At 41.2% G+C, this 24,940-nt stretch overlaps 1 protein-coding gene across 1 annotated transcript in view; it reads left to right on the top strand.

The window, feature by feature from the left end:
* The window catches only part of TTLL4 (tubulin tyrosine ligase like 4), a 388,835-nt gene that overhangs the window by 148,242 nt on the left and 215,653 nt on the right, over nt 1-24,940 (top strand). Inside the window, exons 6-7 of the mRNA XM_053712432.1 lie at nt 1,207-1,317; nt 15,296-15,372. Coding sequence (XP_053568407.1) covers nt 1,207-1,317; nt 15,296-15,372 — 188 coding nt within the window. The remainder of the gene's footprint in view (nt 1-1,206; nt 1,318-15,295; nt 15,373-24,940) is intronic.

The following is a 24,940-nucleotide window of genomic DNA, read 5'->3' as shown; positions in this document are numbered from 1 at the left end:
GTCAGAAAACTGCTGCCATATATTGCTCCAGTCACGTGCACACTCCTACACCTCCCTACCTGCTTTTGAATAGAGGATATCAAAAGAACACTACATTTTTATAATAGAGGTACATAGGAAAGTGGTGTTTGGTGTGTTTTTTTTGTTTTTTTTTTCTATCTGAATCGTTTAAAGGGCTATTTTGGGTGTGGGGGAGAAAAACCTTGGGTCCTCAATGTTTATGCTCTTAATCATCAAAATGGTGAAACTAGATGAATTTGCTACCAAAAACTGTTGTTTCCCCTTATAAAAATAGAACTTTTCAGGTTTATCAGGTTTAAATTTAAAGGGATAGTTAAGCCCAGCTTATCAAATGATTTATCTACAAAAATACTCATAGATTTTAATGGTAGGTTTTATAGAAAAATTATTAGATAATAGATTATGATTGACCCATTTATTTTTAGGCATCCTATGCTGCAGCCATGCAAATTCTTAGTGGTATTTTATTTAGCCAATTGCTCATGTTTGTACATTACCTTCATAAACTTAAATTCTCATTTCTGTACCCAGCCCACTGGAAACATTCATGAACCCCTGGTAAACTTTTTTTGTACTGAATGAGAAAATTAATAATTAGAATATATAAAGAACAGGCCACAAAATTAGTGTTTTTTATTTATTTTGTAATTGCTGACATTCTATTTATTATTACCCCCCAAAAAACTTTATTTAATAAAATAAAGCAAATGCATTCAATTGTATTAAATCAATAGTAAAGCATATTTTTACTGTATAGGCTATACATGTAAATACAGGCACAGTTGATTGGTAAGGGAAAAGTCACTTGGTTTCATGTGTCCACAGTGCAATAATAGCACGTTCCAGGTGTTTGCCAACACCAGAAAGCAGTAATAAAATTACTCACCTAGTGGAGCAATATTAAAGGTGGTAATACCAACAATATAAAAAAAAAAAAAAAAAAAATGAAGTCCAATATAATAAACTCTGGTTAATGCAGATATAAGATATATAAAAGATTCAGTCTTTGGAATACACATTGGCAAAAAAACATAGGAATACATTATGTTAAAACAATGACATTGGCTATAGCAACTTTATATTTATGTGAGGATATCCATTACTTCTATGAGCTGTTGTGTTTTTGTTTGCACTGTTTTTTTTTTAATTTTATTTATTTTTGTACTGATTTCACTTGTCTTGCAGTGGAGCTTCTGCCATTGCCACAGAGAAAGCTGCTGAAGTGGCGAATGAGTACCGTAACTCCAAATGTAGTAAAGCAAACTATTGCAAGGTCCCACTTCAGAGTCACAAAAAGTGAGTAGCAATTTCTTGATCAATGGCTTCATTTTACTTGCTTGGTTTTAGCTCTCATGATCAGGGAAAACCTCTTTGCTTTAGCCTTCCACATCTGTTACACAATAGTTACAGTGCAAATAACAAGAATCATTTTTGACTCTTATGAAACCTGGATTTTTGAGACTTGTTTAGCTTATATACACCAGTGTTGACCAACTTACTAATACATGGGGACTGCAGATCAATTTTTAAAAAAAACCTGAAATGCAACCCAATTTGTTTTTTCTTTCATGATTCAGACAGATCATGCAATTTCAAACAACTTTTCAATTTACTTTTTTTTTTTTTTTTTAATGATATTTAGCTTCAATCTCTTGGCATCTTTTTATGAAGGAGCAGAAATCCACGCCTTAGAACTAGCTGAAAACATCACATGAGCCAATGACAATTGGCATGATAGATTCATGAAAGAAGTGTTGGGTTTCATGACTGTTTTTAAGGACAGCTTATACATTTTTCATTCCTAGAAAACACACTTGAGTTATTGCTATCTTGTTTGCCACTCCAACAACCACATTTTTACATTAGTTTTTATTCTAGGACCACAAAAACTATGGCACGTACTTAGTTCTTTGTTTTCTCAGGGGTCATGAAAGACTAGGGCAGAGGGCTCCTTATGACTCACAGACCAATCCTGATATACCTTATTCTGAAAAATAATAAGCAGCGCAACTCCGACTCAAGACACTTTATTTAATAAGATCTCACCGCACACAAATATATGCATGTGGTTAAAAACAAACAACAAAACACGTCAAAACCAACCTTTCAACATCAGTCTGAGCTTTCCCACTTCCGAGTCTTAAAATCTATTGGCTCCCTCACTTGTATGCTCAAATTTCCAGCACCGTCAAATTAACAATATGGATCCTAGGAAAGGAAGTCTTTACCAGATGATCGAGATTGCAGGCTCTATGTGTTTCGTCCGTCTCCAGTGCAGACTTTCTCAAGAGGAAAAGACGATCAGTATATCCAACGCTTATTCTGTGTTTCTCTAAATGTGCGCCCCCATATATAACCCTGCCCAAAAATAGGAGGGGTCCTAATGGCGTATGACCACATTAAGCATATGGTTACATTATCTATACAGACTTCCCCTTTGATACAAATTATAAACTTTAAATAAAAAAAATATATAGAAATATATTGAAACAGAGTTTCATGAGAGTCCATGAATCTGATTAAACACCTGTAAAAAATAATTTTATACAATATTAATAACTGACCTTCAAAATCATGAGTCAGTCTTTGACCTATATATGGCTCAACTGTAAATTTAAAAAATACATGGTTAAAATTACTGACATGTAACCTAATCACGTATCGCAATCCTTATTTTATCACATAAACACCTGCATATCTATATTTAAACCTTTTGGTTGCAGGCTTTCTAATGTATGAATCTAAAATGTCTCTTGTTGTCTCAGTTTTAAAAGTCTGTTTTCCTGACTAGGGGGAAATCCAATCCATAATAACTTGTATTTTGAGGGATCTGGAGTCACATCCATGTGTTTGTGAAAAGTGAATAGGTACACTGTGCTTGTCATGTTTTCTAATGTTATTAATATGTTCATTAACTAGTGTTCTAATGTTTCTTTCTCTTACTTGGTGTATCCAGTCCACTGATTCATCCTTACTTGTGGGATATTCTCATTCCCTACAGGAAGTGGCAAAGAGAGCACACAGCAGAGCTGTCCATATAGCTCCGCCCCCCAGTCATTCTCTTTGCCGCTCTAACAAGTAGCATCTCCACGGGAGGGTAAAGTGAATGTGGTGTTAGATTTGTAGTTTTTATTTATTCAATCAAAAGTTTATTTTAAAATAGTGCCGGTTTGTACTATTTACTCTGTGGCAGAAAGTGATGAAGATTTCTGCTGAGAGGAAAATGATTTTAGCATGTTGTAACTAAAATCCACTGCTGTTCCCACACAGAACTGTTGAGCATCAGAAAACTTCAGTTGGGGGGAACAGTTTGCAGGCTTAACTGCTTTAAGGTATGTTTCAGTCATTTTTTCTAGTCAAGACTTAGTAATGCTAGAAGACTGACAAGAAGCCCATGTGGGAAAGGTAAGCCATATTCTGAGACTTAGTATAGAAGGAAGGCTTATTTGAAAGGGCTCAAACACTGGTGGACACTGTTAAGGGGCAATCGATTATTTTTTAACAAAAATCTGATATTTATACAAGTTTATATTACATTTGAAACACTTTTTGGGGTTTATTCCACATGGCATCTATTTAGACACCTATTTTGGCTTGGGAAGGCCCCACATCCCCAGAGTGAAGAGGGAGAGGGCCTGAAATTCGCGCCTCAGTTGCGCAGTTGATTTTACAGACAGCTTCATGCAGCTCCATGTGAAGAGTCCAGAGATTACTTGAGGACTTCAGAGAGGCTTATTTTCGATTAAAACTAATCCCCAAGGAAGGTAGGAGCTGTGGCATGGTGCTTAGCTTTAATTTGCTCCGGTTTGGGCAGTAAGGTGTTAATTGACTTGAAATTTGCTGTGCAATCATTTCAAAGCATTAGGATCATATGCGCTTTTCTCCAACATTGGTGTGTCCGGTCCACAGCGTCATCCATAACTTGTGGGGGAATATTCTCTTCCCCAACAGGAAATGGCAAAGAGCACAGCAAAAGCTGTCCATATAGTCCCTCCTAGGCTCCGCCCACCCCAGTCATTCTCTTTGCCGTTGCACAGGCAGCATCTCCACGGAGATGGTGAAGAGTATGTGTTGTTTAGTTGTAGTTTTTTTATTCTACTATCAAGAGTTTATTTTAAAATAGTGCTGGTATGTACTATTTACTCTGAAACAGAAAAAGATGAAGAGTTCTGTTTGTGAGAGGAATATGATTTTAGCAGCAGTAACTAAAATCGTTTGCTGTTTCCACATAGGACTGTTGAGATGAAATAACTTCAGTTGGGGGAAACAGTTGGCAGACTTTTCTGCTTAAGGTATGACTAGCCATATTTCTAACAAGACTGTGTAATGCTGGAAGGCTGTCATTTCCCCTCATGGGGACCGGTAAGCCATTTTCTTCAGTCTCAAACAGAATAAAGGGCTTAATATGGGCTGTAAAACTGGTAGACACTTTTATGGGCAAGATCGATTGCTTTATTTGGGCATTTTATACAGCTTGATGTTGAAATTCACACTTATAAACTTTGGGGAACGTTTTTTTACGTCAGGCACTGGTTTAGACACCTTTCCAGTCAGGAAGGGCCTTCCCTGTAGTAGGCTGAGCCTCATTTTCGCTCCATTACTGCACAGTTACTTTTGAGAGCAGGACATGCAGCTGCATGTGTGTGGGTCTGAAAGTAGTTGAAAAGGTTCCTAGAAGGCTTCATTTGGTATCGTATTCCCCCCTGGGTTTGGTAAAGTCGCAGCAAAGGCTGTAGCTGGGACTGTAGAGGGGTTAAAACTGTAACCGGCTCTGGTTTCCTCATTTTAAGGGTTAAAGGTCTGAAATTTGGGGTGCAATGCTTTGAATGCTTTAAGACACTGTGGTGAAAATTTGGTTAAATTTGAACAATTCCTTCATAGTTTTTCACATATTCAGTAATAAAGTGTGCCCTGTTTAAAATTTAAAGAGACAGTAACGGTTTTGTTTTAAAACGGTTTTTTTGTACTTTATTGACAAGTTTAAGCCTGTTTAACATGTCTGTACCTTCAGATAAACTATGTTCTGTATGTATGGAAGCCAATGTGTCTCCCCCTTCAAAATTGTGTGATAATTGTGCCATAGCGTCCAAACAAAGTAAGGACATTACTGCCACAGATAGTAAAGTTGCCCAAGATGATTCATCAGATGAAGGGAGTAGACATAGTTCTACATCATCTCCTTCTGTGTCTACACCAGTTTTGCCCACGCAGGAGACCCCTAGTACTTCTAGCGCGCCAATGCTTGTTACTATGCAACAATTGACGGCAGTAATGGATAACTCCATAGCAAATATTTTATCCAAAATGCCTGCATTTCAGAGAGAGCGCGATTGCTCGGTTTTAAACACTGTAGAGCAGGAGGGCGCTGATAATTGCTCTGTCATACCCTCACCAATCTGAAGGGGCCATGAGGGAGGTTTTGTCAGATGGGGAAATTTCAGATTCAGGTAGAATTTCTCAACAGGCAGAACCTGATGTTGTGACATTTAAATTAGAGCATCTCCGCGCACTGCTTAAGGAGGTGTTATCTACTCTGGATGATTGTGACAACCTGGTCATTCCAGAAAAATTGTGCAAGATGGACAAGTTCCTAGAGGTTCCGGTGCACCCCGACGCTTTTCCTATACCCAAGCAGGTGGCGGACATAGCGAATAAGGAGTGGGAGAAGCCCGGCATACCTTTTGTCCCCCCTCCTATATTTAAGAAATTATTTCCTATGGTCGACCCCAGAAAGGACTTATGGCAGACAGTCCCTAAGGTCGAGGGGGCAGTTTCTACACTAGCCAAGCGCACTACTATTCCTATCGAGGATAATTGTGCTCTCAAAGATCCTATGGATAAAAAATTGGAGGGTTTGCTTAAAAAGATTTTTGTACAGCAAGGTTACCTCCTGCAACCTATTTTGTGCATTATTCCTGTCACTACAGCAGCGTGGTTCTGGTTCGAGGAACTAGAAAAGTCGCTCAGTAGAGAGACTCCGTATGAGGAGGTTATGGACAGAGTTCACGCACTTAAGTTAGCTAATTCCTTTATTTTAGATGCCGCTTTGCAGTTAGCTAGATTAGCGGCGAAAAATTCTGGATTTGCAATTGTGGCGCGCAGAGCGCTCTGGCTAAAGTCTTGGTCAGCGGATGTATCTTCCAAGACAAAATTGCTTAATATCCCCTTCAAGGGTAAAACTCTTTTTGGGCCAGAATTGAAAGAGATTATCTCAGACATTACTGGGGGTAAGGGCCACGCCCTCCCACAAGATAGGCCTTTCAAAGCCAAGAATAAGTCTAATTTTCGTTCCTTTCGCAATTTCAGGAACGGATCGGCCTCCAGCTCTGCAGCCTCTAGACAAGAGGGTAATGCTTCGCAAACCAAACCAGCTTGGAAACCGATGCAAGGCTGGAACAAGGGTAAGCAGGCCAAGAAGCCTGCTGCTGCTAACAAAACAGCATGAAGGAGTAGCCCCCGATCCCGGACCGGATCTAGTAGGGGGCAGACTCTCTTCGCTCAGGCTTGGGCAAGAGATGTTCAGGATCCCTGGGCACTAGAAATAGTTTCTCAGGGTTATCTTCTGGAATTCAAGGAACTACCCCCAAGGGGAAGGTTCCACATGTCTCACTTATCCACAAACCAAATAAAGAGACAGGCATTCTTACATTGTGTAGAAGACCTGTTAAAAATGGGAGTGATACACCCAGTTCCAACCGTGGAACAAGGAATGGGGTTTTACTCAAATCTGTTTGTGGTTCCCAAAAAAGAGGGAACTTTCAGACCAATTCTGGATTTAAAGATCCTAAACAAATTTCTCAGAGTGCCATCGTTCAAAATGGAAACCATTCGAACGATTTTACCTACAATCCAGGAGGGTCAATTTATGACTACCGTGGATCTAAAGGATGCGTATCTACATATTCCTATCCACAAAGATCATCATCAGTTCCTAAGGTTCGCCTTTCTGGACAAACATTACCAGTTTGTGGCTCTCCCATTCGGGCTAGCCACTGCTCCAAGGATTTTCACAAAGGTACTCGGGTCCCTTCTAGCGGTCCTAAGACCAAGGGGCATTGCAGTGGCACCTTACTTGGACGACATTCTGATACAAGCGTTGTCTCTTTCAAAGGCACAGACATCGTTCTGGCCTTTCTCAGATCTCACGGATGGAAAGTGAACATAGAAAAAAGGCCAGATTCATAAGATTCCAATCAGACATGACGACTGTTGCTTACATCAACCATCAGGGGGGAACAAGGAGTTCCCTGGCGATGAGAGAAGTGACCAAAATCATAAAATGGGCGGAGGATCACTCCTGCCACCTATCTGCGATCCACATCCCAGGAGTGGAAAACTGGGAGGCGGATTATCTGAGGAGTCAGACATTCCATCCGGGGGAGTGGGAACTCCACCCGGAGATCTTTTCCCAGTTGACTCAATTATGGGGCATTCCAGACATGGATCTGATGGCGTCTCGTCAGAACTTCAAGGTTCCTTGCTACGGGTCCAGATCCAGGGATCCCAAGGCGACTCTAGTGGATGCATTAGTAGCGCCTTGGACCTTCAACCTAGCTTATGTGTTTCCACCGTTTCCTCTCATTCCCAGGCTGGTAGCCAGGGTCAAGCAGGAGAGGGCCTCGGTGATCTTGATAGCTCCTGCGTGGCCACGCAGGACTTGGTATGCAGACCTGGTGAATATGTCATCGGCTCCACCATGGAAGCTACCTTTGAGACAGGATCTTCTAGTACAAGGTCCATTCGAACATCCAAAAAGATATATCTGTTGGTGTGAATCCAAGGGATTCTCATGGAGTAAGATCAAAATTCCTAGGAGCCTTTCCTTTCTCCAAGAAAGTTTGGATAAGGGATTATCAGCGAGTTCTCTAAAGGGACAGATTTCTGCTTTATCTGTCTTATTACACAAACGACTGGCAGCTGTGCCTGATGTTCAAGCTTTTGTTCAGGCTTTGGTCAGGATCAAGCCTGTTTACAGACCTTTGACTCCTCCCTGGAGTCTGAATTTAGTTCTTTCAGTTCTTCAAGGGGTTCCGTTTGAACCTCTACATTCCATAGATATCAAGATGTTATCTTGGAAAGTTCTGTTTTTGGTTGCTATTTCTTCTGCTAGAAGAGTTTCTGAGTTATCTGCTTTGCAGTGTAATCCGCCCTATCTGGTGTTCCATTCAGATAAGGTTGTTTTGCGTACTAAACCTGGTTTCCTTCCAAAGGTTGTTTCCAACAAGAATATTAACCAGGAAATAGTTGTGCCTTCTTTGTGTCCGAATCCAGTTTCAAAGAAGGAACGTTTGTTACACAATTTAGATGTAGTTCGTGCTTTAAAGTTCTATTTAGAAGCTACAAAGGATTTCAGACAAACGTCTTCTCTGTTTGTCGTTTATTCTGGCAAGAGGAGAGGTCAAAAAGCTACTGCTACCTCTCTTTCCTTTTGGCTGAAAAGCATCATCCGATTGGCTTACGAGACTGCCGGACGGCAGCCTCCTGAACGCATCACAGCTCACTCTACTAGGGCTGTGGCTTCCACATGGGCCTTCAAGAACGAGGCTTCTGTTGATCAGATATGTAAGGCAGCGACTTGGTCTTCCCTGCACACTTTTGCCAAATTCTACAAATTTGATACTTTTGCTTCTTCGGAGGCTATTTTTGGGACAAAGGTTTTGCAAGCCGGGGTGCCTTCCGTTTAGGCAACCTGATTGGCTCCCTCCCTTCATCCGTGTCCTAAAGCTTTGGTATTGGTTCCCACAAGTTATGGATGACGCAGTGGACCGGACACACCAATGTTGGAGAAAACAGAATTTATGCTTACCTGATAAATTACTTTCTCCAACGGTGTGTCCGGTCCACGGCCCGCCCTGGTTTTTTAATCAGGTTTGATGAATTTCTTTCTTTAACTACAGTCACCACGGCACCCTATAGTTTCTCCTTTTTTTTCTCCTGTCCGTCGGTCGAATGACTGGGGTGGGCGGAGCCTAGGAGGGACTATATGGACAGCTTTTGCTGTGCTCTTTGCCATTTCCTGTTGGGGAAGAGAATATTCCCCCACAAGTTATGGATGACGCCGTGGACCGGACACACCGTTGGAGAAAGTAATTTATCAGGTAAGCATAAATTCTGTTTTTATTATTTAAAGGCACAGTACCGTTTTTTCAAAAATTGTATTTTACTGTATTTGAGTGCTGTCTAAGTCTAACATGTCTGAGCCTACTGATAGACCTTGTTCTATGTGTTTAAAAGCCATGGCGGTACCCCCTTTACATTTGTGTTTAAAGTGTGCCAGGTATCTAAACATTTTAAAGACCATGCAGTGACACTTAAAAATGTAGCCCAAGATGATTCTTTAACGGAAGGTAACGAGGATAGTCCTCCTTCCTCTCCCCATGTGTCGACACCAGTTACGCCCGCGCAAGCGATGCCTAGTACCTCTAGTGCATTGGCCCCTATTACCTTACAACAATTAGCAGCAGTCATGGATAATTCCCTTGCGGCATTTCTATCCAAACTGCCAGTTTTTCCTAAAAAGCGTGATAGCTCCGTTTTTAAGAACAGAGGATGAGCAATCAGAAGCTTTGGATGATTTATCCGTTGTACCCTCACAACACTCTGAAGTGGCAGTGAGGGATGTGCTGTCCGAGGGAGAAATTTCTGACGCAGGAAAGGTTTCTCAGCGGGCAGAATCAGATTCTTTAGCATTTAAATTTAAGCTGGAACACCTCCGCGTACTGCTTAAGGAGGTTTTAGCTACGCTGGATGATTGCGACCCCATGGTGGTCCCAGAAAAATTGTGTAAAATGGACAAGTTTCTAGAAGTCCCTGTATACACTGATGCGTTTCCGATCCCGAAGAGGGTGGCGGATATTGTGACTAGGGAGTGGGAGAGACCAGGTGTACCTTTTGTCCCCCCCCCCTATCTTTAAGAAAATGTTCCCCATAAATGACCCCAGGCAGGACGCGTGGCAGACGGTCCCTAAGGTAGAGGGAGCGGTTTCAACACTAGCCAAGCGCACAACCATACCAATAGAAGACAGTTGTGCTTTCAAAGATCCTATGGATAAAAAAAATTAGAAGGTTTACTAAAGAAAATATTTGTTCAACAAGGTTTCCTTCTTGAACCGATTGCCTGCATTATTCCTGTAACTACTGCAGCGGCTTTCTGGTTTGAGGCACTGGAGGAGTCGCTCCAGAGAGACACTTCATATAACGAAATCATGGATAGAATTCATGCTCTAAAGCTGGCTAATTCCTTTATCACAGATGCCGCTTTCCAATTAGCTAAGTTAGCGGCAAAAAATTCTGGTTTTGCCATGATGGCGCGGAGAGCGATGTGGCTCAAATCGTGGTCGGCTGACGTGTCGTCCAAAACAAAACTATTAAATATTCCTTCCAAGGGAAAGACCCTATTCGGCCCAGAATTGAAAGACATTATTTCGGATATCACTGGGGGAAAGGGCCATGCTCTTCCACAAGATAGACCGTTTAAGGTCAAAAACAAGGGTAATTTTCGCTCCTTTCGCAACTTCAGGAACGGACCTGCTTCAACCTCTGCAACCGCAAAGCAGGAGGGTAACTCTTCCCAGCCCAAAGCAACCTGGAAGCCTTTGCAGGCCTGGAACAAGGGTAAGCAGGCCAAGAAGCCTGCGGCTGCTACCAAGACAGCATGAAGGGGTAGCCCCCGATCCGGGACCGGATCTGGTAGGGGGCAGACTTTCTCTCTTTGCTCAGGCTTGGGCAAGAGATGTTCCAGATCCCTGGGCATTAGAAATTGTTGCTCAGGGGTATCTTCTAGAATTCAAGGACTCTCCTCCAAGGGGAAGGTTCCACATTTGTCTTCAGACCAAACAAAGAAAGAGGCGTTCTTACACTGTGTAGAGGATCTTCTAAAAATGGGAGTGATACACCCAGTTCCAATTGCAGAACAAGGACTGGGATTTTACTCAAACCTGTTCGTAGTTCCCAAAAAGGAAGGAACTTTCAGGCCAATCCTGGATCTAAAAATTCTAAACAAATTCCTCAGAGTTCCATCTTTCAAAATGGAAACCATTCGGACAATCTTACCGATGATCCAGGAAGGTCAGTATATGACTGTGGATCTAAAGGATGCGTACCTACATATTCCTATCCACAAAGATCATCATCAGTTCCTAAGGTTCGCCTTTCTGGACATGCATTACCAGTTCGTGGCCCTTCCTTTCGGGTTGGCCACCGCTCCCAGAATTTTCACAAAGGTGCTAGGTTCCCTTCTAGCGGTACTAAGACCACGGGGCATTGCAGTAGCACCTTACCTAGACGACATCTTAATACAGGCGTCGTCTTTTCACAGAGCCAAGGCTCATACGGACATTGTTCTGACCTTTCTAAGGTCTCACGGGTGGACGGTGAACGTAGAAAAAAGTTCTCTGTCCCCGCTCACAAGGGTTCCCTTCCTGGGAACACTAATAGACTCGGTAGAAATGAAAATATTTCTGACAGAGGTCAGGAAGTCAAAGCTTTTAACTACTTGCCGAGTTCTTCATTCTATTCCTCGGCCTTCTGTGGCTCAGTGCATGGAGGTAATCGGATTAATGGTTGCGGCAATGGACGTTGTCCCTTTTGCCCGAGTTCATCTTGGACCACTACAACTGTGCATGCTCAAACAGTGGAATGGAGATTATGCAGATTTGTCTCCTCAAATACAAATGGACCAGAAAACCAGAGACTCTCTTCTCTGGTGGTTGTCTCAGGATCACCTGTCTCAGGGAATGTGCTTCCACAGACCGGAGTGGATCATTGTCACGACCGATGCCAGTCTGTTAGGCTGAGGTGCGGTCTGGGACTCCCTGAAAGCTCAGGGCCTATGGTCTCGGGAAGAATCTCTTCTCCCGATTAAACATTTTGGAACTGAGAGCGATATTCAATACGCTCCAGGCATGGCCTCAACTAGCGGAGGCCAAATTCATCAAATGGGCGGAGGATCACTCCTGCCACCTATCTTCTATTCACATCCCAGGAGTAGACAACTGGGAGGCGGATTTTCTGAGTCGTCAGACTTTTCACCCGGGGGAGTGGGAACTCCACCCGGAGGTTTTTGCTCAGCTGACCCAGCTATGGGGCATTCCGGAATTGGATCTGATGGCGTCCTGTCAGAACACCAAACTTCCCCTTTACGGATCCAGGTCCAGGGATCCCAAGGCAGCATTGATAGATGCTTTAGTAGCGCCTTGGTCCTTCAGTCTAGCTTATGTCTTTCCACCTTTTCCTCTTCTCCCTCGGCTAGTAGCCAGAATCAAACAGGAGAAGGCTTCATTAATTCTGATGGCGCCTGCGTGGCCACGCAGGACTTGGTATGCAGACCTAGTGGACATGTCATCGGTTCCACCATGGAAACTGCCATCGAGGCAGGATCTTCTAATACAGGGTCCATTCAAGGATCCAAATCTAGTTTCTCTGCATCTGACTGCTTGGAGATTGAACGCTTAATTCTAGCTAAGCGTGGGTTCTCTGAATCAGTTATTGATACTTTAATCCAGGCCAGAAAGCCTGTCACCAGGAAAATTTACCATAAGATATGGCGGAAATATCTTTGTTGGTGTGAATCCAAGGGTTACTCGTGGAGTAAAGTTAGGATTCCCAGGATTTTGTCTTTTCTCCAAGAAGGATTGGAGAAAGGATTGTCAGCTAGTTCCTTAAAGGGACAGATATCTGCTCTGTCTATCCTGTTACACAAGCGGCTGGCAGCAGTACCAGACGTTCAGGCATTTGCACAGGCTTTAGTTAGAATCAAGCCTGTCTATAAACCTGGGGCTCCTCCATGGTGTCTTAATTTAGTTCTTTCAGTTCTTCAAGGGGTTCCGTTTGAACCTTTACATTCCATAGATATTAAGTTATTATCTTGGAGGGTTTTGTTTTTGGTAGCTATCTCTTCTGCTCGGAGAGTTTCAGAATTGTCTACTTTGCAGTGTGATTCACCCTATCTGGTGTTCCATGCAGATAAGGTTGTTTTGCGTACCAAACCTGGTTTTCTTCCAAAAGTTGTTTATAATAAGAATATTAACCAGGAAATCATTGTTCCTTCTCTGTGTCCTAATCCAGTTTCGAAGAAGGAACGACTATTACACATTCTTGATGTGGTTCGGGCTTTAAAATTCTATTTAAAAGCAACTAAAGATTTCAGACAAACATCATCCTTGTTTGTTGTCTATTCTGGTAAGAGGAGAGGTCAGAAAGCGACTGCTACCTCTCTTTCCTTCTGGCTGAAAAGCATCATCCGATTGGCTTATGAGACTGCTGGACAGCAGCCTCCTGAACGAATTACAGCTCATTCCACCCGAGCTGTGGCTTCCACATGGGCCTTCAAGAATGAGGCTTCTGTTGAACAGATTTGTAAGGCAGCGACTTGGTCTTCACTTCATACTTTTGCCAAATTTTACAAATTCGATACTTTTGCTTCTTCGGAGGCTATTTTTGGGAGAAAGGTGGTGCCTTCCGTTTAGGTTACCTGACTTGTTCCCTCCCTTCATCCGTGTCCTAAAGCTTTGGTATTGGTATCCCACAAGTAAGGATGAATCCGTGGACTGGATACACCAAGTAAGAGAAAACAGAATTTATGCTTACCTGATAAATTACTTTCTCTTACGGTGTATCCAGTCCACGGCCCGCCCTGGCAATCAAGTCAGGTTCAAATTTATTTTTGTAAAACTACAGTCACCACTGCACCGTATGGTTTCTCCTTTTTCTCCTAACCGTCGGTCGAATGACTGGGGGGCGGAGCCTGAGGGGGAGCTATATGGACAGCTCTGCTGTGTACTCTCTTTGCCACTTCCTGTAGGGAATGAGAATATCCCACAAGTAAGGATGAATCCGTGGACTGGATACACCGTAAGAGAAAGTAATTTATCAGGTAAGCATAAATTCTGTTTTGTAGTTCTGCCTACATATAACAAATCGCATCCACAGAACAAGAGATAAAATACAAAAGTCGAATTACAATTTGTCCTATGTTGGGCTTTAAATGCCCTATTACAAGCAGAATTATGGAAAGTGTCTCCCCCTTTAATATGTCTGCACATGTTACATGACATCTTGCCACACTTGTATGTGCATTTCTTTTGATTGAACTAATTGGTGTCTGTGTGATTGATGGGTCCTGAAGATCTCAATTAGGAGCTAAGACATTTTTTTTAATATTCTTTCCTTTATTAAAAACAATCTATGGTGAGCCCCCTAGGCATCTCTGTAAAATTGGATGTGACTAAAGTCTTGGCCAATGCTTCTTAAAAACCTTCTTAATCATATGTACCCCTTCACTATATCTAGTGATAAATCTCGGTGGGGCTACCCGGTGGAAAGATGTTTAATTACTCCTATTTGTCTTAGTTTGAAGCATGATACTTCTGTACCTATTAATTGCTTTATTCATAGCCTCTCTTAATAGAGCTATATCATAACCTTTCTCTAAAAACTTTCCGCACTGGTGACTGATGAAACAAGTAGAAGGCATGTGTAAGAACCTACACTCTCGATCATTTGGTACAGACGTTTTTTGCTTGGATCCAGATCGGTAATTTGACGGTGCTGGAAATTTGTGCATCCTAGTGGGAAAGCCGAGTAGATATGAGTCGGAAGTGTGAAAGCTCTGGTTTTTCAGACGTTATGATCAGACAGACTGATGTTTTTTTGTTTTGTTTTTTTTTTGTAAGTGCATATATTTGTGTGCCCTGAGATTTTATTGATTAAAGTGTCTTGAGTGGGAGTTGTGCTGTTTACTATTTTTCAGAATCGTTTAACTTCACTAAAGGGTTCTAATTCTTAATGTGGATATAAAGTTGCACTCTCGACTTTTTAGAGTTTAATGTTTTATGTCCGATTTACTAAAAGTTGCTTTTCATCTTGGACTATACTCTGGTGACCATTTACAATTTTGTTTTAATATATTTTAAAATCTTTTCAAATATGTTTATTTTATGTTATGTATATACGGTTGATTTAATATTTTTAATGACAATAATGGCCAGTAACTGTGCTAGTTAAGCGCCTAAAGTATTAGTAGTATCTGATATACCTCATGACTACACTTTTTGGAAAATAAATTAAGTTTAGCAAGAGTCTAATTATTTTTTAAATTTAGTTTGAAACAAAGTACTATGGATAACTCTTCAAACAATTTAAGATGAGATTAAATTCATCAATTTGCAGTTTAACCATAGTTTTAAGGAACACCAGTTTCCTATAATTACTGGTTGAATGATATTTGTGTGTTTTTGCTGGTAATGAATGTTTTGAATTTGTATCTGTTCTGCAGAAAACCACGATTGGTTGGGATGTTGGGGTCACCATATGAAGTCTCCAGCTTTTAAAACTATTCGATACTTTCAAAAGGTAATTAGAATGCTTACTTATAAGGTTTCTCACGTCGGATTTTTTTCCGTTGTTGTGTACCCATTGCAATGTTTTGTAAATTCTGTTTATTCATTATAAATGCAAAATTTGATTGTAATTGAGTATTCTAGCACAGTTCTCAAGTATTTCTAGTATGCAGGTAATCATATGCACCCTGGAGGAGGCTAGTAATGCCTTGTTTGAAAGAAGGGCTCTCACTGTAGGTTGAAATAACTAGACATTTTCACCCAGAATATAGTAATTTCTATATCTTGACCCATATCCCTGGGTAATCTCTACTAGTGAGAGCCCTTTCCCGAAGGGGCGTTAACAGAACTGCCCACTCCCTCAGTTACCTGTATATAGGTAACTCCCAGACCGTATCAACCCCTCCCCCTTGAGATGTCTTGGAAAAAATTGTGAGGGAGCCTGGTAGCTATTACCCAGGGATATGGGCCAATATGGCTAATACCTACCAGTGAGACAATTTACAAAGCTGTGAAATACAGAAGGGTGGGAAAGAAAACAAATGCAAGAAATTACTGCAGAAAATAACCAAAGTTTAAAGAGACAAAACTGAAAATAGAATCCTGCGTTCAAACTTTGCAGAAGCCGATTAGACTAATATCCAGCTTATGAGGATAACACTACAACCAAACCCAGCAGAAGCTGACTGGTGTACACCAAGCTTGAGAGATGAAATAAAGATATGATTCAATCTCCCAACAGTGGCCTGACGAAGATCATCTGGCTTGGCATTTACTTTGAAACCCATAATGCCACAAAACCCTAGTTTAGTATACAGTGAGCCCCTTTGGAACCTGCTCATTCTATTATTTGTATGATTTGAAAATACCTAAAACAATCCAAATGGAGATGGTACACTTTTGTGAATGTCTATATAATAATACAAAGATATAGCCAACTTACAAAGTAATTGAGCTCTCTTAGCAGAATTCAGAAAGCAACATGTCACAATCAAACAGAAAAAATGTTTCCTTCAACTCTCCTGCTTATCAGGACTGAAGGAAGGTAAACTATCATCTTGACTGCAATAAAAGTCAGAGACCATCTTTGGCAACAGAAAAAATGGTTTTAAATGTAAGAAACCAGATAGAAATTTCACAAAGAAGGATACAAAAATGGGCACCCATTAATTGTATAAGACCAAAAGAAAGTTCCCAGGATGAAATTGTTGATCGTTAACAGTTGGATATGGACCAAGACTTGAAAGAATTGAAAACAGAGGTCTAAAACCTCCAGTGTTGGTACACAAAAACATTCCAAAAACTAAAATTCTAATCAATAAAGATATATTAATTATAAGTTTACTTGAAGAACGCCAACAGAAGAATATCTGGTGTATATACATTAAATTGTATTATCCAAGAGAAAAAAATAAACCAGTATCAGTAAAAAAAAAAACAGAAGTTGTAGGTTTACAAGGCTGCTGTTAAATTTTCAACCATGCCTTCAACTTAAAACTTTGAGAGTTTGGATACGACAGAGGATCCTGAAGCAGCATGTTTTGTGATATTGGAAATATCTATGGATTCTGAATTGTCAGCCAATGCACTAGTGATAAGCAAGGCCAAAAAATAAAAATATTACAAAAAGTTAATCTATCCAGTAGAACTCTTCAGAGCATAAGGAAAACACATAAATCAGAATGAACTATAAAGTCAGAGTATTCACTCCTAGAGCTTGAACATCTAGGAAACAATATCAAATATTGTGGAACGTGACAATAGACTTGAGGCCATAAAACTACCTCCAAAATGCATCACTTATCCACAATCTTTTGAAAAAGCTAAATTTAAGACCTGCCATTCTGTTGGTAAGACCTGCTTACTGCACAGGAAGTCTGCCCTGAAATTCATAGAACCTGAAATGTAAATGGATGACAGTTGACCCCACACAAACATTGTGGAGATCTATTTCAGGACTAACTGACTTCTTGTTTCTCCAAAGCAGTAGAAGCCAAACTGGCTCTAACAGGGGTAGACTTCTAGAAAGATTTACATTCTGAATCTACTAAAAAAAAGTCTTTGTACAACCAAAAAAGAGGGATGCAGTGGGAAAAGAACCAGATGTGTCCTAAAATCGACAGACTATAAAATGGGGGGGGGGGGGGGGGGGATATCCTCCAACTTGCTCAAAAACTTATGATGAACTGAAATTCAACCTTCAACTTCAGAAATTCTTAGAGAGTGGAAATTACCAAAGGAGAAGAAAATCTAATTCAAATGTCCCCAAACTAGAGAACATCTTAAGGCACCTGAACAAGTAAATAGGGATTGTAAAATGTGACGAGAGAGAAACTTATTCAAGTGAAACCCGTGCCTGAGTACATAGGTAGGATTTAGAGTTCCAACTGAAACGCACCCAAGCTTGTGTGAAAACGGGTCTGTTAATGTGTCCAGGAGAGAATGCCCTGTACCTTTTTTAAATTACAATGTGGTTTACTCTATATCAGACCTCAAACCAGGCTATTGCCCTCAAAATTTACTCAAAGTATTCTGACATTCTTTGCCTGTAAAGAAAAGCAGATTTATCTAAAAATCACAAAATAGGTAAAACACAGTGGTATTACTAACATTAGAACCACATTTATGTATAGAATTGATACTGTGAAATGTTCCTTATTTTGAACCATATAAAGTTTCCTTCTGAGACATAATCAGATTTTAAATACCTAAGCCATAAGGCCCTACTTACCAGATCTGTGGAAACTATAGTTTCAGCATTAAAAATAAGAAATAACTAGTACTTAACGGTCAGAGAAAATTGTGGATTTCTTAAAGGGATAGTCTAGTCAAAATTAAACGTTCATGATTCAGATAGAGCAGCAATTTTGAGCAACTTTCTAATTTACTCCTATTATTTTTTTCTTCATTCTCTTGGTATCTCTATTTGAAAAAAGCAAGAATGTAAGCTTTAGAGCCGGCCCATTTTTGATCCAGCTCCTGGGTAGAGTTTGCTGATTGGTGTCTAAATGTAGCAAGCACTACCCAGGTGCTAAACCAAAAATGGGCCAGCTCTTGAGCTTACATTTTGGCGTTTTCAAATAAAGATACCAAGAGAACAAAGAAACGATAATAGGAGTAAATCCTCAGGATCTGCAAGAGAGGGCAAAAAGATTATCTTCAGAATAATAGGCAGTAAATGCAACAGGAGGCTAAACAGTTTAAACACAGCCGGGATTCACATATCAATCTGACTCCCTGCTAGAAGCAGTTTGTTAAAAAAAAAAAAAAAAAAAAGTCTCATTATTAATGTACAGAACAAAAAAGGAGAAAATTAAAATATCTTGTACTTATAAAGATTAATGAAATAACATAAAAGGTCTTAAAACTTCAAAAAAAGCTAAAAGGGCTTCATACTCAGATTTTTGATCAAATGCAAAAAAGAATACCAATCAGGGTGTGTCTTCTAAATGCTCCCTAGCTAATTAAAAACAGATGATTTAAAAGAAGCAAGGATGTAAAAATTAAGCCAAAGATTAGAGCTGCAGCACCTGAACAGTGTGATATATGCAGAGAAACAAAGGTAATAATAAATACTGTCAGATTTTAACAAAAGCTTAGAAAAAAGGAATGTTAAGTAATTGTGTTTAAATAGTATACAGCTTGCAGATAGTTCTGCCTTGCGTGCATTAGTATTTATATGTATTTTATTTTTTTGTCCCTATAGTTTTTTCAGTACTGCAGTCTTTCTGTATAGGACTCAGTGTTAAAAAAGTGTACGGTGAAAATAAATTTCGTAGCATTTTTTCACTTTAATCTTTTAAGGTACGAAGTTTGGGCTAAGCTGATATATAATTCGGCACTATGTGCAGAATTAGATAACATTATTTTGTGGGTTTACTGGCACTTTAAGAAAAGTTTAAAAACTGAACATGTATAAAATTGAGTAATGAAAACAGAAACAACATTCAATCCGGTAATAAGCTACCTGTTCATATTTGGCAAAAAAAAAGACTATTAAATAGACTAAGTGGCCTCAGATGCAGAAAATACATTACTAGTTTTTGGCTTAGGGAAAAAAATCATCCTGAACACAATGTGCATTATTATAAAAAAATAAATGCAGCATACCTGGTCTTCTTATCAGAGAGATTCTGGGCAGTCACAATTTCAGAGGCAGAATCCTCTGTCTGCATAAACACAGTGAATGCAGAAAAAACTCTTTCCCAAATACCAGCTATAACCGGCTTACAAATATTGAAGTCTAAATGAACATACAATTCTTTGTGGAGTTCCTACTGCTTAAGCAAACCAGCTGACAAACGCACCAGCAAGCCGACACCAAGGCTTTAAAAATTGGCGCACGCACGCCACCGGAACAGCCCTCAAATGTGGCCCCAGGACGTTGCGTCCTGATGATGTCACAGTTAAGATGGCGGCCTCCACAAGACAGCTTCGGGTAAAGTGTTAATCGTCTGCACAGGACCACAGTGCCCCCAGGATAAAGAACTTTTCTGTGCAATAAAAACGGATAAGTATAACCAAACGTAAAGGGAAATGCCCACACACAAAATTTGTACAAAAATATGGAGAGGGTCTCCCAGGTCTGTCCACCTGTAAGGGTGGACAGAACTAGGAGTAGGGGGTGATACTGTCTGGGAGTTACCTATATACAGGTAATTGAGGGAGTGGGCATATCTGTCCACACACTTTGGGGAGGGGTTGTCACTGGTAGGTATTACTACCAGGGAGTGCCAAGATAGTGAGTCATTCTCTGGTGCAAGCGATCTGTGGTTTTTGTTGGTGTGTTTTTTTTGTTTTTTTTTTTTATGCTAAACATTTGCATCAAGATAGGACCTATGCAAGGGTCCTCAGTAATGAAGGGCAATGAGCATTTGAGAATTTCCTTTTGAGTTTGACATCCTGTTACAGGAAATGCACATGAGGAAAGTCTGTAGGTCCCTCCACTATAACTAAAGACAAGGTTCATTTCTCTTGTTAGGTGTATCCAGTCCAAAGATCATCCATTACTTGTGGGATATTCTCCTTCCCAACAGGAAGTTGCAAGAGGATCACCCACAGCAGAGCTGCTATATAGCTCCTCCCCTAACTGCCATATCCAGTCATTCTCTTGCAAGCTCTCAACATAGCTGGAGGTAGTTAGAGGAAAGTGATAAAATATAGTTTAGTTTTTTCTTCAATCAAAAGTTTGTTTTTAAATGGTACCGGAGTGAACTGTTTTTATCTCAGGCAGCATTTAGAAGAAGAATCTGCCTGAGTTTTTCTATGATCTTAGCAGAAGTAACTAAGATCCACTGCCGTTCTCACATATGTCTGAGGAGTGAGGTAACTTCAGAGGGAGAATGGCGTGCAGGGTATCCTGCAATAAGGTATGTGCAGTTAAGTTTTTCTAGGGATGGAATTTGCTAGAAAATGTTGCTGATACCGGATTAATGTAAGTTAAAGCCTAAATACAGTGATTTAATAGCGACTAGTATCAGGCTTGCTATCAGAGGTATATACTCTGATTAATGTGCAATATAAAACGTTTGCTGGCATGTTTAATCGTTTTTATATATGCTTTGGTGATAAAACTTATTGGGGCCTAGTTTTTTCCACATGGCTGGCTTTATTTTAGAAACAGTTTCCTGAGGCTTTCCACTGTTATAGTATAAAAGTTACAGTTGGTGCAGTTAAAATTACAAACTGTGACATTCAGCTTCCCTCAGCAGTCCCCTGCATGCTATAGGACATCTCTGAAGGGCTCAAAAGGCTTCAAAAGTAGGAGCTGTGGCAGTTGTTATGACTGTTTAAAAAACATATTTTTCGTTTTGTTAATCTGTTTTTTGTATTAAGGGGTTAATCATCCATTTGCAAGTGGGTGCAATGCTCTGCTAACTTGTTACATACACTGTAAAAATTTCGTTAGTTTAACTGCCTTTTTTCACTGTTATTTCAAATTTTGGCAAAATTTGTTTCTCTTAAAGGCACAGTAACGTTTTTTTATATTGCTTGTTAACTTGATTTAAAGTGTTTTCCAAGCTTGCTAGTCTCATTGCTAGTCTGTATAAACATGTCTGACATAGAGGAAACTCCTTGTTCATTATGTTTAAAAGCCATGGTGGAACCCCATAGGAGAATGTGTACTAAATGTATTGATTTAACTTTAAACAATAAAGATCAGCTGTTATCTTTAAAAGAATTATCACCAGAGGATTCTGACGAGGGGGAAGTTATGCCGAATAACTCTCCCCACGTGTCGGACCCTTTGACTCCCGCTCAAGGGACTCACGCTAAAATGGCGCCAAGTACATCAAAGAAGCCCATAGCGAATACTTTGCAGGACATGGCGGCAATCATGGATAATACCCTGTCAGCGGTATTAGCCAGACTGCCTGAATTCAGAGGAAAGCGCAATAGCTCTGGGGTTAGACGTAATACAGAGCGCACAGATGTTTTAAGGCCCATGTCTGATACTGCGTCACAATATGCAGAAGCTGAGGAAGAGCTTCAGTCTGTGGGTGACGTCTCTGACTCGGGGAAACCTGATTCAGGTATGTCTACTTTTAAATTTAAGCTTGAGAACCTCCGGGTGTTGCTTGGAGAGGTTTTAGCTGCTCTGAATGACTGACACAATTGCAGTGCCAGAGAAATTGTGTAGACTGGATAAATACTACGCGGTGCCGGTGGGTACTGAAGTTTTTCCAATACCTAAAAGGTTTACAGAAATTATTACTAAGGAGTGGGACAGACCCGGTGTGCCGTTTTCCCCCCCTCCTATTTTTAGAAAAATGTTTCCAATAGACGCCACCACACAGGACTTATGGCAGACGGTCCCTAAGGTGGAGGGAGCAGTTTCTACTTTAGCAAAGCGTACCACGATCCCTGTCGAGGACAGTTGTGCTTTTTCAGATCCAATGGATAAAAAATTAGGTTACCTTAAGAAAATGTTTATTCAATAAGGTTTTATCCTGCAGCCCCTTGCATGCATTGCTCCTGTCACTGCTGCTGCGGCGTTCTGGTTTGAGTCTCTGGAAGAGGCCTTTCAGACAGCTACTCCATTGACTTAAATACTTGACAAGCTTAGAACACTTAAGCTAGCTAATTCTTTTGTTTCTGATGCCATTGTTCATTTGACTAAACTAACGGCTAGGAATTCTGGATTCGCCATCCAGGCGCGTAGGGCGCTATGGCTTAAATCTTGGTCAGCTGATGTGACTTCAAAGTCTAAATTACTCAACATTCCTTTCAAGGGGCAGACCTTATTCGGGCCTGGTTTGAAGGAAATTATTGCTGACATTACTGGAGGTAAGGGTCATACCCTTCCTAAGGACAGGGCCAAATCAAGGGCCATACAGTCTAATTTTCGTGCCTTTCGAAACTTCAAGGCAGGTGCAGCATCAACTTCCTCTGCTACAAAACAAGAGGGAACTTTTGCGCAATCCAAGCCGGCCTGGAAATCTAACCAGGCCTGGAGCAAAGGCAAGCAGGCCAGAAAGCCTGCTGCTGCCTCTAAGACAGCATGAAGGAACGGCCCCCTATCCGGCAACGGATCTAGTAGGGGGCAGACTTTCTCTCTTCGCCCAGGCGTGGGCAAGAGATGTTCAGGATCCCTGGGCGTTGGAGATCATATCTCAGGGATATCTTCTGGACTTCAAAGCTTCCCCCCCACAAGGGAGATTTCACCTTTCGAGATTATCTGTAAACCGGATAAAGAAAGAGGCATTCTTACGCTGTGTGCAAGACCTTCTAATAATGGGAGTGATCCATCCAGTTCCACAGATGGAACAAGGACAGGGATTTTATTCAAATCTGTTTGTGGTTCCCAAAAAAGAGGGAACCTTCAGACCAATTATGGATCTAAAGATCTTAAAAAAATTCCTCAGTTCCATTGTTCAAAATGGAAACTATTCGGACCAACCTACCTATGATCCAGGAGGGTCAGTACATGACCACAGTGGATTTGAAGGATGCTTACCTTCACATACCGATTCACAAAGATCATCATCATCGGTTCCTAAGGTTTGCCTTTCTAGACAGGCATTACCAGTTTGTGGCTCTTCCCTTCGGGTTAGCTACAGCCCCAAGAATTTTTACAAAGGTTCTGGGGTCTCTTCTGGCGGTCCTAAGACCACGGGGCATAGCAGTGACCCCTTATCTAGACGACATCCTGATACAGGCGTCAAACTTCCAAATTGCCAAATCTCATACGGACATAGTGTTGGCATTTCTGAGGTCGCATGGGTGGAAAGTGAACGAGGGAAAGAGTTCTCTATCACCCCTCACAAGGGTTTCCTTCCTAGAAACTCTGATAGATTCTGTAGAAATTAAAATTTACCTGACGGAGTCCAGGTTATCAAAGCTTCTAAATTCCTGCCGTGTTCTTCACTACATTCCGCGCCCTTCGGTGGCTCAGTGCATGGAAGTGATCGGCTTAATGGTAGCGGCGATGGACATAGTGCCATTTGCGCGCCTACATCTCAGACCGCTGCAATTATGCATGCTCAGTCAGTGGAATGGGGATTACACAGATTTGTCCCCTCTGCTAAATCTGGATCAAGAGACCAGAGATTCTCTTCTCTGGTGGCTATCTCGGGTCCATCTGTCCAAAGGTATGACCTTTCGCAGGCCAGATTGGACAATTCTAACAGATGCCAGCCTTCTAGGTTAGGGTGCAGTCTGGAATTCCCTGAAGGCTCAGGGATCGTGGACTCAGGAGGAGAAACTCCTCCCAATAAATATTCTGGAGTTAAGAGCAATATTCAATGCTCTTCTAGCTTGGCCTCAGCTAGCAACCCTGAGGTTCATCAGATTTCAGTCGGACAACATCACGACTGTGGCTTACATCAACCATCAAGGGGGGACCAGGAGCTCCCTAGCGATGTTAGAAGTCTCCAAGATAATTCGCTGGGCAGAGACTCACTCTTGCCATCTATCAGCGATCCATATCCCAGGTGTAGAGAACTGGGAGGCGGATTTTCTAAGTCGTCAGACTTTTCATCCGGGGGAGTGGGAACTCCATCCGGAGGCGTTTGCTCAATTGGTTCATCGTTGGGGCACACCAGAATTGGATCTCATGGCGTCTCGCCAGAACGCCAAGCTTCCTTGTTACGGATCCAGGTCCAGGGACCCAGAAGCGACGCTGATAGATGCTCTAGCAGCAGCGTGGTTCTTGAACCTGGCTTATGTGTTTCCACCGTTTCCTCTGCTCCCTCGACTGATTGCCAAAATCAAACAGGAGAGAGCATCAGTGATCTTGGCCACGCAGGACCTGGTATGCAGACCTGGTGGACATGTCATCCTTTCCACCTTGGCCTCTGCCTCTGAGACAAGACCTTCTACTACAAGGTCCTTTCAATCATCCAAATCTAATTTATCTGAGACTGACTGCCTGGAGATTGAACGCTTGATTTTATCAAGGCGTGGCTTCTCCGAGTCAGTCATTGATACCTTAATACAGGCACGAAAGCCTGTAACCAGGAAAATCTACCATAAGATATGGCGCAAATATCTTCATTGGTGTGAATCCAAGAATTACTCATGGAGTAAGGTTAGGATTCCTAGGGTATTGTCCTTTCTCCAAGAGGGTTTGGATAAAGGAT

This window comes from Bombina bombina, chromosome 1, assembly GCF_027579735.1.
Source record: "Bombina bombina isolate aBomBom1 chromosome 1, aBomBom1.pri, whole genome shotgun sequence".
Lineage (NCBI taxonomy): Eukaryota > Metazoa > Chordata > Amphibia > Anura > Bombinatoridae > Bombina > Bombina bombina.
This window is presented reverse-complemented; position numbering and strand designations above follow the sequence as displayed.